Source organism: Xenopus tropicalis, chromosome 4 (assembly GCF_000004195.4).
Source record: "Xenopus tropicalis strain Nigerian chromosome 4, UCB_Xtro_10.0, whole genome shotgun sequence".
NCBI lineage: Eukaryota > Metazoa > Chordata > Amphibia > Anura > Pipidae > Xenopus > Xenopus tropicalis.
This window is the reverse complement of record NC_030680.2, coordinates 38,938,330-38,956,865: the sequence shown is the minus strand read 5'-3', so window position 1 is coordinate 38,956,865 and position 18,536 is coordinate 38,938,330. Positions and strand designations below refer to the sequence as shown.

Genomic DNA, 18,536 nt, shown 5'->3' with positions numbered 1-18,536 from the left:
CTGAATTATTTGATTAAAATGGAGTCTATGGGAGACAGGCTTTCCGTAATTCGGAGCTATCTGGATAACGGGTTTCCGGATAAGGGGTCCGATACCTGTATAATGCCATGCTCACATGCTGAAGCCACCTCTGCAAGATTTCTTTCTTTCTATTTATATGTCTGCCACCTATCTCTCATCAGTCTATCCACAAAAACTCTTTTCATGAAGAATATGATGTACATGTAGAACTAGAAAAAGGTTATAAATAACCACTGAAATGTTGATCCATGTATAAATAAAATTTCTTGAACACCTGTACAAAACCCAGAAGCAGAACTAAACCCTAAAAATTAATATAAATACCATACTGTATATACTCAACCAGCCTAAAAGTCCAGCATCTCTCTAATAGTAATAATCCAAGTCTTTATAGTTGTCACAGGAGCCCCCCATCTTGGATTTTGTTAGAAGTGTCAGTAACACTGTATGTATGTATGTATGTATAACTTTATTTATAAAGTGCTACTTATGTACGCAAACGCTCAGTGTGCTCTGGGCACCTTTTGAGAATCTAAGCTTAGGGGCTGTTGCAAATTATCAAGCAGAAAATCCGACTGGTCTGTCATATAAGCTGATGCTTTGGGGCCAATTATTAAATTCTGATGCTAATTGCTGTGGTTTCCGAGCTGCCATATAATGAGAATCTAAATTATTAATCAGCCTTATATCATGACTTTTATATTCTTTGTACACCAGGGGCCCCCAACCTTTTTTACCTGTGAGTGAAGTTTAAATATAAAAATAATTTTGGGGAGCAACACAAGCATAAAAAGAGTTCAAAGGGGGTAAATAATAAAGGCTGTGGCTGGTTACTTGGGAGTCAAATGTGACTGGCTGGCTACAGGATGCTCTCTTTGGCAGCACACATGCTTTATGCCTCCAAAACTTGCCTCCAAGTCAAAAATTCAAAAATGAACACCTGCTTTGAGGCCACTGGGAACATCAGTGCACTGGCACACGGGGAGATTAGTCGCTCTTCACTACCGCAGGTGCTTAATCTCCTGAAAATTCCTTCTCACCAGCAAGAATGCGAATTGCCAGTGGGGTGGCATACGCATTGTTTCGGTTTTCCAAAGTTGCCTTACAAGGAAACTTTGGGCAACTTTTGAAAGCAACAAGTATGCCATCCCATCGCCGATTCCATTTTTGCCTGTGGGAAGCCATTCCGGGGGGATTTGTTGCCCGCGATAGCAAAGATTTACCGCAGGTGACTAATATCCCTGTGTCCAGTGCCTTTACAGGGGTTGGTAAGCAAATTTTTGCTTGCCAGCCACTTGTTGGGAATCACTGATGTATACTATATATTTTGAATCAGTCCTTGAGCTCAGGTTACTGACAACAGCACAGAACATGTGTAGTGAATCAGGGGGGGAAAAAAATGGGGAGCTAATAAAGGCATCTTTGGAGGCACAGATCTTCACTGCTAAAAAGATGTATTCCAGAAGCCCAAAATTATAATCTACAACATTTCTAGCCTACTTCTACAGTTAGTTTTTTAGTTCTCTATTTAAACAGTCTGCATCATCATAAGTATCCGTGTGTATATATACTGTATATGCACATAATTTCCTTTGCTTTTTCTCTATTTTTCTCTTTAATTGCAATGATACTTTTTGCTTCATCCTAAACCACGGAGTTCTTCATACTTCCTGTACTACCTTACAATAAGAACACATTTAAAAACAGAACACATTACCCGTATGTTTAGATCACTTTAGTCAAAATTGTGGAAGCTCACTTTTATTCATTTACAACAACTAATTATAGGTGTAATTATATTAGTAATAACTTTAAAGTTGGGTTTATTCAGAAGTCACATTATGTGAACTTAAAGGAGACATATCCTATAAAAATTAACAATGTACCAGGGAATTGTACTCCACTAGATATAGAAGGATTGTTCTTAAAAAGTTGTGTTTCGGACTGATTTATTGAGAAATTCGCCCAAAACCCCACTAGCCCCGCCCATCCGTTTCACTTCCTGCTGGCTGAATTCTTTGGATGAGCTGGGGGGCCGGCGGCCCTCAGTACACTGGACTGTAGGATAGGAACCAATCAGCAGCTAGGCTGACCTGATAGGGAACTGAAGCCTGTCTTTGCTTGTGTGAGTGCAGGGCTGTGATTGGCTCTCCCCCTCCTACTGTGCTTCTGGCAGGGACCGTTAGGACACGCCCACCCCTCATTTGAAACTCTGACAGAGAAGTGATAGGATCTATAGGGAGCTCCACTAAAGGGGCCATTGTTACAAATAGAATTAATGTTTAGCCCAAAGTGAAACCAGAACCGTATATTATTCATAATTGCCTACAAAACTAGGGTTTTTCCCATTTATCCAATATGTCTCCTTTAAAACTCTACATGTGCTAATGCAAATCTATTTTTTTTTACTATATGTGCATAAAAAATCCTTAACTGAAGTGGAAAACAACAACAGCATTGAATGGAAAATCAACAATAAATACGTATAAAAATATTCAGTAGCTTACATCCCATATTTAAATATTATGTCAAATGAGACTGATGTTTTATGATGACACTTTTGGCCATATGTGCAAGAGATATACAAGCATAGCTTTCCATTCCATTTGGCATTAACAAAATGTGCATGTTCCACTGTTGACAGATGCTGAAAGTCAAATGATCCACAATAATTTCAGACTGTGTCTAAATGGTTTCTGCATTACCATATACAAGTTATACTACTAACAACATTGCAAGTACTAAAACACTAAAGAGAACCAAAGCCCTAACCAAGGTATGCATATTGCTATAACTACTATAGCAACCCATATACATTTATTGAGCTTAATTGCAAGTTTCCATTTCACTTGTACATTTGCAGCCTTGTTTAACAAGGGACACAAAATCACACCACTTAGGGGCACATTTACTAATCCACGAACGTCCGAAAAGCGTCCGAATGCGTTTTTTTTCGTAATGATCGGTATTTTGTGACTTTTTCGTGAATTTTTCGAGCGCAATACGAAAAAGTCGCGACAATTCGCGAAAGTCGTAATGGCTATGAAAAAGTCGCGACAATTCACAAAAGTCATAATGGCTATGAAAAAGTCGCGACAATTCACGAAAGTCATAATGGCTATGAAAAAGTTGCGACAATTCACGAAAGTCAAAATGGCTATGAAAAAGACGCGACAATTCACGAAAGTCATAATGGCTATGAAAAAGTCGCGACAAATTAACGAAATTTGTATTGGCTATGAAAAAGGCGCGACAATTCGCGCAAGTCGTAAGGGTTACGAAAAAGTCGCAATAATTTACGAAAAAGTTGTAATGGCGACGAAAAAATCGCAAAAAATACGAAAAAGTCACAAAATGTTAGTTTTCCAATCCAAATTTTTCTCATTCGGATTCGGATTTGTGGATTAGTAAATCAGCCCCTTAGAGTTCCTGCACAGAGCACTTGCACCTGGGGCATTAGTCTGGGCAGCTTGAACTCCCTGAGTCCCAGCATTTCAGACTAAGACAGTTTCCTTTCTCTAAGGCAATATTCCCCTTACCCTACAAAAACATTATTTTTACATTTTGTAAAAATGATAGCTTGCTTGTGTCCCTTGTTAAACAAGGCTGAAAATATAAAAGTGAAATGGTACCTTGCAGACCTTGCAGTTAAGCTCAACAAATGTATATGGGTTGTTATAGTAGTTATAGGAATATGTAAACCTTGGTTAGCTGTCCTGTATTTTGGGACAGTCCAAATATTCACAAATAAATGCAGTTGTGTGAAGACTGGGAAGATCAAGGACGTGGCTTAGCCCACTGGTGAATAATGTTCTTGGGATAGAAATATCCAGTTCTTAAATTAGGAATGTCAGTGGTATATCACAAAAAAGGACCATTGACTTTGTGGGTTTAATAGTTATTTACTCATAACAGGGCAGCAATATAGATTCCTGTAAGGTTTCTTAAACTGCTGAATTAGTGTTACAGTCTGGAATTTGATATGTTTTCTTAACTTTCTTTTACTATCTGTCATAAGCTATAATAGGAACCATCTGTAAAGGCTAATATGTGCATCTGAAAAGGGATTTTATTTAAAACCAATGACAAGCAGCATGGGTAGTTTTGGGTACTTGGTTCGCTAACTCAAAACAGCAGGTACTGAAAAATACCTTAAAGGGCACCTATCATCGTAAATTTGCTTTCCTCACCAGAGGTGCGGGCTAATAGAGTTGTGGCACTCACTTCCTATGCGCATGCAAGTGCCACAACATGGCTGCCCTAACCAGCAGCTCCATCCCAGTGCGGGCAGCCTAACATTGTAGGGGGCTAACTTTTTTTAAAAACCCCAACCGGAGTGTAGGAGTCTAACAGACATTTAGAGGCTTACTGATCAAAATTCTAATTTGTGAATTTTTTTTTCAATTGGAATAAACTCATAATTTTACAAAACTCAAAAGTTTGCTTATTTATTAAAAAACTGAACTGATATAAACTCAATTGAATAAATAATAAAAGAGGTTAACAGCATCAATCATATTCATCATTTTCAATGGATCTACAAACTTTAAAGACCCTGAAAAACTCAGTTTAAAAAAACTCTAATTTACTACATGAACACAAGCTTTTAGATGCCAAAGTTTTTAATTTTTTTTTTTTTTGCTATTAAAAAATATCAATCTAAAACTCTAATTTGAATTTTGTAAGTTTCAGAGCAAAAAAAAAAAAATTTTTGAATCGAGGTGATAATTTGAACGTTGTTAAATCAGCCCCATAATGTAGCCATTCCCTACAACTACTCTTCCTATGCATTCTTTGAGTATTAAAATGTAAATATTCTGTACAGTTTATGGACTGAACTGCTGGACTAAAACCAACATATTGTTCCATACAAATGCCATGTTGCTCCATGTTCAAAGACACATGGTCTATGAAAAAGCTGTCAACCTGGAGAAATGAGGGGTGAGATGGTCTTTTAGTAAACACAGAAATAACAAAGAACCAAAATGCTAATTTTGGTTTATTAGAAGGCACATCATAAAAGGTCCAAAAGGAATATTCTTTTTCAGATGTAGATTTATAAACAGTAAAATAAATTACTGCTTGTTGTTTAATCAAACTGCCTGAAAACTGACCAGGTCAAAACCAGAAAGGTGGCAACCCTAGCGCAATGAATCTCTGGAGAACCTGTAAAATCCCAAAGGAATTAGGCATGTTGACAAGAGAACAGGGGGAGGGGGACAAAACTGGGTAACTCCCGATAAAATAGGAGGAGTTGACAGCTGTGCGTAGATCAGTAGACAAACAGATATTTTGTTTTTAGCAATAAAGCAAGCACCCACCCTATAACTGCTTGAGAACTTTTTTTTTATCTTGTGCAAATCAAGTGCTAGAATCTTGATTCTAAGTATTTAGTGTTGCAGAATTAATGAAAATTAAACAAAACTCACCTGCTTTTCTACAAGGTCCATAGCCAACTTTTTCACAGTGTTATAGTTGGCATCACATGGTTGAATCTGGTAGAACTCACGGGACAGGCCTATCTGAAGCCTGATGGACTTTTTGCCCTGGTTTTCCTTCTCTAAAGTCATTGTAAAGATTATGCAGTTAAAGCTTGAGACGAATATGGACAGATGAATACGTCAGTGATCCAGTGGTAAAGTTCTTGAGCAATTTGCTGAAGATTTTTTATTTTGAAAGGGGAACTGAAGCACAAAAGTCAGGTCTTATTGTGAGATGGTCTTTGAGTAAAGACAGAAATAACAAAGAACCAAAATTTTGATTACCTAGATTGGCAAATCATAAATAGTCCAAATAGAATGTTCTATTTCAGATGTAGTTTTTTAAACAGTAAAATTAATTACTGCTCATTGTTCAATCCATTCAAACTGTTATCCAAATGTTTTTTTTCTTTTAAGATGTCAGGGTTTGGAAATAGATTCTTCTACATCATCAGAAGGGAGTTTTAACAAATACAAACGTTCTTCAATTGAATATACCTTCTAATATAACAAATCCATTATAGTGTCTTTGTCCAACTAATAATGTTTTAGCCATTATTGTATTTATTGTATTTTTTGTCTGTAATGGTTAGATGGTTCTTCTGTGCAGATATGTATCTTCAATTGGCTGTTCCAGATAACCTTAAGAAAAGTTTCAATGTTCCAAGGTTCAATGTTCTAGATGAGGGTGGTTCTTCTGGTCTACAATCTGTAAATAAAATAAATGATAACTTACAGTTAATTAATTTAATTGGAGGAAAAGTACTTGCTTAACATTAAATTATAAAGGAGGACCCACTAGTGCAATGTGCAAAGTTCAATTTTGAATGACACTGCTATGTTATTTTATGAATAATATAGCGTTTTTTTCCTCATAATGCCAGTGTAATTTTGGTTGCCAGATTCTTTAGGCCTGATGCCCAGTTGGGTTCACACTTTGCCCAGTTGGGTTCACACTTTGACGCAAACTGGACATAATTGCTCTGTCCGGTTGCCGGTACTTCCTGTGTTAACCATCAATTTAGGTGCAAGCGCCCTGCCAAAGCCTGCTGTTGGAACACTGGTAGCTCCTGGATTCCCCTGTGGGCACACTGCCCTTAATTTGGAATAGGAGACAGGAAAGACACAGTGTAACTATATGGTGCTAGAAGAACCTTTTAGCGCAAGTACCTTTAATAGATTGGATCAGCCAGATGTTGATCGGACAGGCCCTAAGTTATTCATGATTGCATACATATAAAGGGGTCAGATTTTCTGTGAAACCGCAAACGCATAACGCAGTTTAGTAACAAGTGATTAAAGAAAGAAAAGTGATTAAAGAAAAAAATAAAGCTTATATATTAGCATGAAAGAAAATGTAATGCTTGGTAAAGTAGTTTAAAAAAATAATTTACATTAAAGGGGAACCATCACTTTTTATAATTGCAAAATTTATGGTTGTTTTTATGCCAAAGAATACTATGTGAGTTCCTTAAGCTGATACCAATGCACCCATGCTGTGAGTCACAGACATATTTGCACTGCAGCATGAGTTAGCAATTAGCAGCATAGGTGACTGGTTTCCAATAGAAAAATAGTTAGTTTAAAGGAGCACACAAAAACCATTTATATTTTAAAAACTATAATTTTTTTTAAAAAGCTATTTTTGTGCATGTGCTTATCAACAACAGTTCCCCTTTTAATTTGAAGACACACAGGGCGATTAGTTGCCACAACCATTTTTTAAAAATTATGTTGCGGCAACTAATTGCGGTGACTTTTCCACTTAGGTTACTGTGTAAGTCGCGGTGACTAATCACACACGATTTGCGACACATGAATTAGCCGCCACAACATTTTAAAAAGTCAGTTGCGGCAACTTTCCCGCTTAGGTTACTGTATAAATCGTGGCAACTAATTATGCGCGGTTTTCGACACGTGGATTAGTTGCCACAACTTTTTAAAAAGTCGCACCAACTAATCGTCTTCTGTGTCTTCGCCCTTATATATGCCATTCAATGCACTGGTCAGGCTTCGATACAAATGTTTCGGTCTTCCACATATGCAGTTCCGTCTGCTGTTTTGGCTTTTATACCTGATGTTCAGTTCTATTTTTTCTTTTTTAGCCACACAGGTGTTGTCTTCTATAACATGCTAAAGGAAAATTGTTATGTGTGTGTGACATAAGCCTTTATCCTAAACCATGGTTTTTTTTTTCCTCAAAATTTGTTCAGTGAGGTAATAACTATACTCTTTAGGGTGAAGATACACGGAGCTACTTAGTAGCAGCTATTTGTCATGGTTACTGAAATAGACAATGCTGATCACTTAGTGATAATTGTCTCTACATGTGTTTTAGCAGAAGAAATTCTCAGTATTTTCTATGGCAGGGTATTTTCTGGCATTTAGTAGCTGTGAAAAAGTAGCTGCTACTAGTAGCTCTGTGTGTCTTCACCCTCAATTTTTTAAACCAGTTTGCGATAATACCTATCAGTCTTTGGTGGTTAAAGGATCTTCTTTTGCTAGGATTGTTCCCTCCGTGGTGTCAAATATTTCCAGATGTCTGGGTTACTTATATTACGAGGATGTGAAACATAAAAGATTTCTATGAATATTACAATGTGCATACTGACATATATAAACTATTTGTAGGCTAAGATTGTAAAAAGTCAGGGGTTAAGCCCTCCTCTCACTTGTTTCTTTCAATAGCTAGTGCTTAAACTCAGATGAAAATGCATGTTTATTATTTATTTTCTCACTGGCAATGTTTTCAGCACTTTTCAGCATCATTTTTTATAAACATAAGAAGATTAAAGTGGAAAAAAAAGAGTTGTATTTGAAAAGCAATTTTAGCTCTTAAATAGTTTCATTACTTTGACTAATAATCATAACAGAATGTTGTTGATTAACAATTATAACTGATGTAAGAATTATCTAATAAACTATTATGGACCATACATAAATCTTGCATATATATATAAATATGTATACAGATATATGTAAATGTATTTTGTAACAAATTTTTTATCTATGTATATATTTAAACAATGCAGAAGCATGGCACTCACAGGATTTGCTGAATTCATTTGCATTTCAATTAGTTTATTTTTCTCAAATAAATCTTTGGAAGACTAAGGATGTTTAACCCTTTTACTGCCAGCCGCTTTGGTCAAAGCGGAACTTGTATTGCCAGACAGTTTTTGAACGTTTTGCACTGTTTCACTTTAGGGGCCTTTCCTCGGGAGGACTTTTAGTTTACCCAGGAAAACAATATATTGTTTTTTTCAGAACAACGTAAGCTTTCAAAATATGGTAGAATTTTTGTGTAATTCCAATTCTGTAACAAGATATAGGCTTCTAAATGTTTAAAAATGAAAAAAAAATCTAATTTTCCATAATATAAACACACATACTAGAAACAAAAATTATTTTATGCACGAATATACAACTGGTTTGGAAAGTCCCATGTCTCCTGAACGTGCCAATACCAAATATATATAGTTTTATGGAGATTTCTCACTTGTATAGGTCAAAAACTCCCAGCAGTACACTACCAAATTTCTATCATTTCTGTTATTTCAGCTCCAGCAAAATCAACACATTTACATCATTATATGTGGGATAAAGCTAGTAAAAAGTACGCTCACCCCAGAAAGTCATATATTTTTGGAAAGTACACATTCCCCCGAATCTAAAATGGGTACCCATGTCTTTCTACTCCAAAGTACCAAGCCGCACAGCTTTTCTAAAGTTAGCAATTTTGATGACATTTCCAAAAATCCCCTAAAAGCTTCCACTTTGCAGCATCTTATATTCCACATAGCATTAGGTACCAAGATAAAACACCCTAAATATGAACGCCAGGGGTCCACTGAACAGTTTGATGCCCAATATGTATAGGTTTACCTAAGTATGTGGCATGTAGGGGCGACAATGGGAACATACTCCCATATGATCTATCATTTCAGCTCCTGCAAAATCAACACATTTACATCCTTTATGTGGGATAATGCTACAAAAAAAGTACACTCACCCCAGAAAGCCATATATTTTTGGAAAGTACACATCCCCCCGAATCTATAATGGGTAAACATTTCTTTTTGCTCCAAAGTACCAAGCTGGAAAGCTTTCCTAAGTTTGCAGATTTTTATGACATTTAGAAAATCGCATAAAAATGTTGCAATTTGCCGCATTTATCCCTCACAATTTCAAATTGGGGCAAATCACCCCAAATAGGAACACCAGAGGTCAACTGAACAGTTTGATGCCCAATATGCATAGATATACCAAAGTATGTGGTATGTACTGAACCCAAAATGAAAATAGCGCATATGGATTTCTCGCCTGCCATCTCAGCTTTTGCACACAGAGCCCCCTGACAGCGTATTATGTGCCGTAACACCCCCCCCCTAACTATACAGAGAACCCCAGAAAACCATATATTTTTGGAAAGTACATATTCTGATGAATTCAAAATAGGTAAAGTTATTTTTGTACAACAAAGTTACACCTGGCAAAGCTACGCTAAAAACAGATTAGGAACACACACTTATACAGGGATAAAAATGCGATAAAACCACAAAAATTGTGCAAATCAGTAAAACAACAAAATAAGTCACATGTAATTAGTGGTCAGAATATCTGATCCAATAGTCACGCTGTCAAAATAAACAGTTTTTAGGTAAAAGAAACTAAAAACAAAGTGGTAAAATTAAAAAAAAACAAAAAACCAAAGTGTTTGTGTATACATGTGTGTACATGTGTAAAAGTTGTGTGACAGTGTGTAAGTGTGTATATGAGTGTATATAAGTGTGAAAAATGAAAAAAAAAAACATCCTAAATTGTGTGCTGTAAGTGTGTGTAAATGTATGTAAGTGTGTATAAATGTATATAAGTGTGTGTGTAAGTGTGTAAGTAAGTGCAAAAAAACCCACAACACCTTACATGTCCTGAAGCACCAATCGCTTGCCTCTGTCCTCCAGGCTGCAGGATCTCAGTGGGCCGCGTTGGGGGGAAGCAGGAAGCAGCAGATGCGCTGCTTCTAGGATGGTCCTGCGACGATCGCGTCGCAGGACCCACATGACAGCCCCCCTGGCTCGTTGCCCAGGGGGCTGTCATCGCTAAAAATGCACATGCCGCCGCTGCAGAGAGAATCCATAAAATGCCGACGACGTATGGGACACGTATCCCATACGTCATTGGCAGTAAAAAGGTTAAGGCCCCTTTAAAGGAGAAGGAAGGGTCCAATCACTGGAGGGGTGACAAAATGTTTTTTTTTTTCAAACATGCAGAAACATGGCAGTTGAATTTGTCTTCCAAGTAGAGGTATAGGACCCATTATCCAGAATACTCGGGACCAAAAGTATTCCGGATAAGGGGTCTTTCCGTAATTTGGATCTCCAGACCTAAAGTCTACTAAAAAATTAATAAAACATTAATTAAACCAAATAGGATTATTTTGCATCCAATAAGAATTATTTATCTTTAAGTTGGGATCAAGTACAAGGTAATGTTTTATTATTACAGAGAAAAAGGAAATCAGTTTTAAAATTCTGAATTATTTGATTAAAATGGAGTCTATGGGAGACAGACTTTCTGTAATTCGGAGCTTTCTGGATAACAGGTTTCCGGATAAGGGATCCCATACCTGTATTTAAAATTTGTATGGCCAGACTGGCCAGATCAGATCACTTAGGTGTTGGATGTGGATGTGCAAGTTAAAACAACTGTCCTGTTGACAGATGACTTTCCAAACTTGCCAAAGCTGACATTGGCAGGAAGGAATTTCATTTTGGAACATGCAATTAAATGGAATGTCATAAAGTTCCTCTAACCAGCCAGTAGAGGGTCCCAAACACCATGCGACTATTGGACAATTCTTTTAATGAACAGGCCAACCATTTTGCTCAGCATTAAGAATCTTACAACAGAAAACCGATATTAAAATAGTTTATAGTGATTACTGCAGCACCTGTAACGTACAAGTACACCACAAACTATGGTGGCATGTAATATCCCTACACCTTTTACTACTAATTACATTTTATATACAATTATATATTCACATCAAATTCTCCTTCTTTGTTTATTTGGTATCTCCGTATGCTACAATAATTCTCATAGACAGTCCTCTTATTCAGGAGAAGGTCAAAAACAAATACTTTTTGTGCTAAAAACACTGGGACCCTATGTAACAATGGCTATGTCCATCATAATTGTATTTTAATGTACCATATATCATTAATTTGGAAATAGAATGCAACAAACCACTTTCTCATCCAGGATAAGATTCAATGATTTATCAAAAAATCGTCTGTCCCCCACCTACTCCTGACACTGTGTCATTCCATAGTATCACAGAACTATTCAGCATTGTGGCGATGATACATGTAACAATGCGTTTTCAAAGGTTTTAAACTTGTTTGTACAGTCGATTTGCCTGCAAAACCTGATTGGTTTCCCAGGCAATGCTGGGTAAGTCATGTACAATGCACCTTCACTTTTGACATTACCAGACTCCCCTCTCCTGCTTTCCTACAAGTTTCAGTGCCCTAGGGTCCCACCACAAATCCAACAAGCCTTCCCTGGCACCCCTATCACTTTCATGTACAAATCCTAAAACCAGTCCCCCTTCCCCCTGTTCTCTTCAGGTGTCCAAGCCTCCAATCATCCCCAACATCTTACAATATCATTTATAGCTGTAACTTACAGCCTGTAAGTATAGTATTATAACTGCTTCTGTATAACAGCCTTAATTTTACTCCTCTTTGTACTTTGGTACAAGCTGTAGCTGGGTGGCATACAAAGGAGAATCTCGGAAAAAACGGTGACACTTTTATCAATATTTATAGCCATTTAAGAGATATTATCAAATAAAAGAAAAAAATAATCATTAAACACAAAAGAAAAAAAATGAGGCCCAAAAACCTGTTTTTAGCATAATGGAAGAAAATGTAATTCTAAGCAACTCTCTATTATTTGTCCTTCCTCTGGAGACATTTTAACCTCTTCGTTCCATAATAAATACAAGTGTCAGGCTCACCTTCATTTGCCATGCAACGCTGCAAATTCCTATACTGGCTTTTACTACCCACCCTAACATTTAAAGTGGTTCACAACTCTGCCCCACCCTTTTTGTTATGTGCTTCTAATGATCTACTTATCACTCTTTACTCCATCAACACACATTAAGGACACTGATAGTGCTGCCCCCCTACTCTGGCATTTCCTGCCATGTTCCATCAGACTTTCTTTCTGCCTCTAAGCATTCTCTTAAAACACATTTGTATAGAGAAGCTTACCCTTACCCTTAGCCTAGCATTGCTTCAGTATATACTATATGCTACTGCCACCTGCAAAGTGCAAAGTTTAGTGCCGTATTTTTTACTTTGCTGACTGATAATGCTCATCAGCGACAGACTTGGGGATCTGGGGCCCAACCCCTTCCCTCCCGCTCTTGTAATTCCTTGTACTTTTCCCTTGTGGCCGCGAACAGAGAGATGTCAGGGGGGGCACCCACAGTTTAGGTGGGGCTCACCAAGTTTTATCTCAGAGTCCCGCTGGCCCAGTCTGACCCATTGCCCATCTCCAAACCATGTGTCTTATTCCCTTTCTCCTCCAAGATTATAAGCCGTATTTGGTAGGGCCCTCTTTACCTTCTGTATCAATTAGTATTTGTATAGAATGTGTTTTATTGTTGAAAAATTGTTAGAAATATGTTGGAGCTTTATAAAAACATATAATAATATGAATATGTAATTTTCCAATATACATGGATTTCCTTAAGTTCAACAGTTTTAAATATCATTCTAAATGTAATTGCAGTTAAAAGCAGCACAGGTATGGGACCTAATATCCAGAATGCATGGGGTTTTCTGGATTGTTCTGTAATTGGATCACCATACCTTAAGGCTACTGAGAAACATTTTAACATTAAATAAACATTATTATGGCTGCTTGCCACCAATATGGATTCATGCAGCTTAAGGTGGCCATACAAGGGCCGACAAAGGCTGCAAACCATCTAAATCAGCAGCTTATTGATTCATGTATGGAGCCCTCAGACAGTCTGCTGATCAGGGAGGTTTAAATATCCTGACGTGGGGGAGGAGCTCATCAGCTTGTTGATATAGTCCTTGTCCCGAAGGCTTGCATGAATGTGATCCGATCACCAAACAAGTGGATGGCCACCTTAGTTTGGATCACGTACAAGGCACTCTTTTATTATTACAGAGGAAAAGGAAATAATTTTGAATACAGTAAAAGATATGTGATGTATATACATGGGTTTGGCAAGCAGACTTTTCTGTACTCTGCAGCCCAAGCAGCCCCACAGGCTCAATTAATAGTGCAGGTCTGTGGCTGCATAGTGCAGCCCCTCTGGCAATATATAGATTGTCAGTCCGAGCCTGATTGCAATGGATTTTCCTATTACAATGCAGGAAAACACAAGTGTTAAAGGAACAGAAACACCAAAAAATGAAAGTGTTTTATAGTGATCAAAATAAAATGTACTGTTGTTCTGCACTGGTAAATGTTCTTTGTTTGCTTCAGAAAGACCACTACAGTTTATATTAATATATGCAATATATTAAAAAGCTGGAAAAAAGTAGAAAAGACCAAGTTTCCATAGCAGATAACAGATAAGCTCTGTAGATTACAATGGTGTTCTACTAAGCCTATCTGTCATCTACTATGTAATTTGTTCCATTTAGCCTTATATCAATTTGAATAGATACCCCCATGGCTACATGGCAGCTTACACACCAGTTTAGGGTACTGGCACACTGTGAGATCAGTCGCCCGTGATAAATGAGCAACTACTCTCCCTGAAATGCTTTCTCATCTGCAATAATATAAATCTCTGTTGGGAAAATATACACAAAGCTTTGTTTTTCTGAAGACACTCGAAGTTGCCTTCCCACCGGCAACAATTTCCTTTATTGCCAGTGGAAAAGCATCTCAAGGAGACCAGTCCCCTGCGGTAGTGAAGATGTATCCCAATCTCCCTGTGTGCCTGTACCTTTAGGGCAATGGCACACAGGGAGATTAGTCGCCTGTGGTTAAATCTCCCTGAAATGCCTTCCCAAATGAAGTAAATCGCTGGTAAGAAGGCATTCGTCCAAAGTTTCCTGCACAGGGCAACAGTACATTATTAAGTAATTGAAAAAACTTTCATTTATTGGTGTTAATGTTCCTTTAACTCTTGGGCTAATTTACTAAAACTGGGTGAATTTGCAACTGGGCAGTAACCTATGGCAACCAAATCATGGGTTTGTAGTTTTAAGAATATTTGATTTACTTTGCTTTGTTTAGCTTTGTTCACCGAGGTGCAAGTAAAGAAATAAAAGCAAAAATGCATTTGGTTGCTATGGGTTACTGGCATAGTGAATATTAGCCATGTGTCAGCTTTACTGTGTCTTGTGGGTCAGAATCCACAAGAGTGGATATTAATGCTCATTACAGTAACATGAATAAACACCCTAAGCTTAAATATAGAGCTTTAAAAATGAGAAGGGGGCATCTCTTGTTGCTTTTTAATACTAGTTTACGAAACAACCCACAACTGCAAGTTGTGCTTTTCAAGCTAGGAAAAGTGAAACCTCAGAAAAAAAATCCAAAGAAGAAAGAAAACAAACACTGCAGGCAGGAAGAAAAGGTATATAAGGACATGATGATACAAAAGCAGGAGAAAATGAAAGAAATAGCATTCTGGGAAATATAATATAGTGTACATGTGTGTGAGTGTATACGCCTGTAAAACATATATTATCAATGACATGAGAGGAAAAAATGTAATTTTAAGCAGCTCTCCAAGTCAGTCAGTACAAAGGCTCAATGGTTTTGTAATGGGTTTGCAATTGTATCTGCAATAGTATCTGCACCTGAAAGCAGTATCTGTCTTTCCCTTTCTGCACTCCTGGTTCTGACTCCTAAATCTATGTAACAGAAGTCAGCTTTCTTCCACCCAAGACAGGTCTGTTAACCAGCTGGCTTCTGCTACATATTTTCCAAAGTCAGAACCGCTAGTGAAGAGAGCATCAATTGACAGACACATATTCCTTCCAATAGAAGTTACATTTACCAATAACTTTCAAACAATTAAAAATGTATAATAAATGGATATTAAAAAGTTGCCTAACATTACATTCTTTCATTATCCAAAATTGGTTTTGGCTATATGAAGCCTTAAGAATGCATTATATCAAGATGCTACCTGATAGTATATTTAGTATACCCATAGATAATGCACCCATAGATAATCAGGTACACAAGCAGGGTCAAAAAAAGTCAGAAATTAGATACAGCATCTCTGAATGTAAAATTGATGAAGAAAAATGAATGTAAAATTGATGACGCAAGACTAATGAGAAAAATCTTCACCTACAGAAAGTGACAGAGTGAAAGTGATGAAAGGGAGGAAGGGCTGGGAGAAAAAAGGAAATAAATGAAGAACATTGGAAAATGAGAAAGAATAAGTATAAGGTCTGAATAAAGGGGCTGGGTACATCGGAAGGGAACTGCAATACACAAGATTAGAGAAGTCAGAGCAGATACAAAGTTTAAGGAAGGGACTGACACATTAAAAGAGATGCGGGTTCGTTTTGGAAAATGACGAGAAAGCTGAGAGACAGTGAGAGGAAAAATCCACTGGCGCTGTGAGGGTATTAAGCCTCACACCTCATAGGACAGGTCTTATTTACCTTCTAAAAGTGACACCTTCGCTTTCCTGCTCACTCCCGACCGGACCTCTCACAGTTTCCTCACTTCTCTCATATCTCTATCGGGCTTTCTGCACGAACTATTTTCAGAGACAGGAAACTGAAGCGCTGCCCGCCCCTCCCCCTGCCTCCCTGCTTCTCTACTGTGTGTCTTGCCTTCACACATTGTCACGCTTACATGCAGAGAAAAGAGAGGCACTGAGGTGTAGGGACCAGGTCATTCTATAGAACAACCATATCGTTTCTGTTGAAAGGGCCAGACAACTTTTGGTTCTGCAGCCTTTAAAACACCCACGTCTGTGTTGTGGTGGGGAAGTATGTTTGCAAATTTTGTGACACAAACATTTGTCCCTCTCTTTTTTTGGGAAATTTTGGTCCTGGGAATTCATAGATAGCGCCTGATTGTAATTTGTAAATGCTGTCCCTAGTGTCGATTTGTAGGGTACCTACGATGAAAAATGTTCCCTCCCATCAATGTTGGTCCTGGGGATTCATATTTACCCCCTGACTGCAGTGTCGGACTGGGATCCCAGGGGCCAACCAGAAAACCTTAGGCCTGCTTTCCAAACAATTTGTCCCCTTTCCTCACCCAACCTCTTTATTCTCAAAGTCTTTTTTATTTAGATGCTAGCATGTATTCCTCCATCTATTTCCCCCCTTTCTTCCTATTCAGAAATAGGAAATGACCATGTAACAGGCCAAATGGTCAGGAGCAGAAGGGCCCACTAACACGTCCAACACTGTCTGACTGTAATTTGTAAATGCTGTCCCTGGTGTTGATTTAACAGGTGGCAACCCTAGTTACTGCTCTGGACACTGCGTTGTGTCCGCCTCTGTTTTCAAGACAGGGATGCTACAGGAAAAGAGGAAGAGAGTACTTCCCCAGTCTGACTTGCACCCAGCCTGAACACACAACCGATCAAACCCATGACCATTGGTTTTGGGTCATCCTACACGTGACTCCCACGCACACAGAGATAGCTCCTAGAGTGGGAGACCATGTTGGAGCAGATGATGCTCATAATGAGAATGTGTCCCTGCTCCCTCATTGCTTGCATATTGCATGTGACATAAGATAAATCTCTCCCTATCCTATGTCACAAACCAGCGCGTTATGAGCAAGCGGGGGCAAACATTTTTGTTGTTATGTTATACATGGGCTGGTATACTCTAACTGAGAGTACAAAAAGCCACAAATGTTATTTCCTTCTTTCTTTTCATTCATCCATAGACCATGATTATTTAAAGCTCTGGACAACATGGTGCCTCAGTATGACAATTGTAACCCAGCCGAGTTCCAGAACTGACTCATACCCTTATTGGCAGGCCACCATACGTTGGCCAATAATTGTACAAAATGAAGTATGCGTATTGCGAGCTTAGGGAGAACCTAGTGACTTATAGCCAGTCGGGGTAGTTGTAAGTGGAAATTGTGGTAACCCTATTAGAAATACTTCAGTTTTTTTAAACTAACCAACTGCAAAGAAGTGTTGTTCAAGATTGCTTTGGCTGAAAAGCTATTCCCTTTCCCAAATCTTTGTTTAATACTGTGTATTTAAGGGTCTTTAAAACAATAATGTATTTATTATACACTTTGACTTGTCATTATCGTATAAGTGGCTTGCTCACTTGTATAAAAGGACAAGTCTCATGTAATGCATACATGTCCCTGGAAATTATTTACAGATGTTGGCAACTAAGAATAATGTCTCCAGTGTGTTCTGTTTGTTAAGTAAAACAGAAAAAAAGTATATCAGAGGCTTCCTTTCTTTAGTTCTTTTTTAATGCATTCTTTTGCTTTAACTCCATCCATTCAGAGTTTTTTTTGGATTTTGTATACCTACAAAAATGTGGTTTGGGCCCAATAATTCTACTGTTCACTGGTAAATATTTCTCAAAGTGAACTTTCCACAATCAACCCAATGACTAATATAAGTATGTTACATAAGGCAGCACAACCTAGTGGACATTCAAGGATCCTTTGCACTACAGTGTGCATTTTAGGACATCCTTGAATACTTAGGGCTCATTTAGGTCTGCAGATGCAGTAGCCAATCTGTGCTTTTCCCCACAATGAGTTGCGCATTAAACTACTTTCATTAAAGGCAATCGTGTGAAAACACGCTCTTTGGACTTTCATATATTTGGGTTTGGCATCACTCAGTCTTTCCTGCCTTCTGTTTCAAATCAGATGCTGCTGCACCCTACCGATGTAGGGGAACTGTATTAGGTGCAATGCCTGCTTGCATCTTAAATGATACTTGCATTCTGGGGAAAACACGTCATTTGACCCTGGGGCCAAACAATTGAATTATAACAACATAATCAGCGCAGT

At 37.9% G+C, this 18,536-nt stretch overlaps 1 protein-coding gene across 1 annotated transcript in view; it reads right to left on the bottom strand.

Annotated features, from left to right (window-relative positions):
* prkd3 (protein kinase D3) overlaps positions 1-16,307 on the bottom strand; it is a 49,179-nt gene extending 32,872 nt beyond the window's left edge. The window contains exons 1-2 of the mRNA XM_002940506.4: positions 16,184-16,307; positions 5,451-6,210 (exon numbers count right to left, since the gene is read on the bottom strand). Of these exons, the coding sequence (XP_002940552.3) occupies positions 5,451-5,591 (141 nt within the window). The 5' untranslated portion in view covers positions 5,592-6,210; positions 16,184-16,307. The remainder of the gene's footprint in view (positions 1-5,450; positions 6,211-16,183) is intronic.
* Between the last annotated feature and the right edge of the window lie 2,229 nt (positions 16,308-18,536).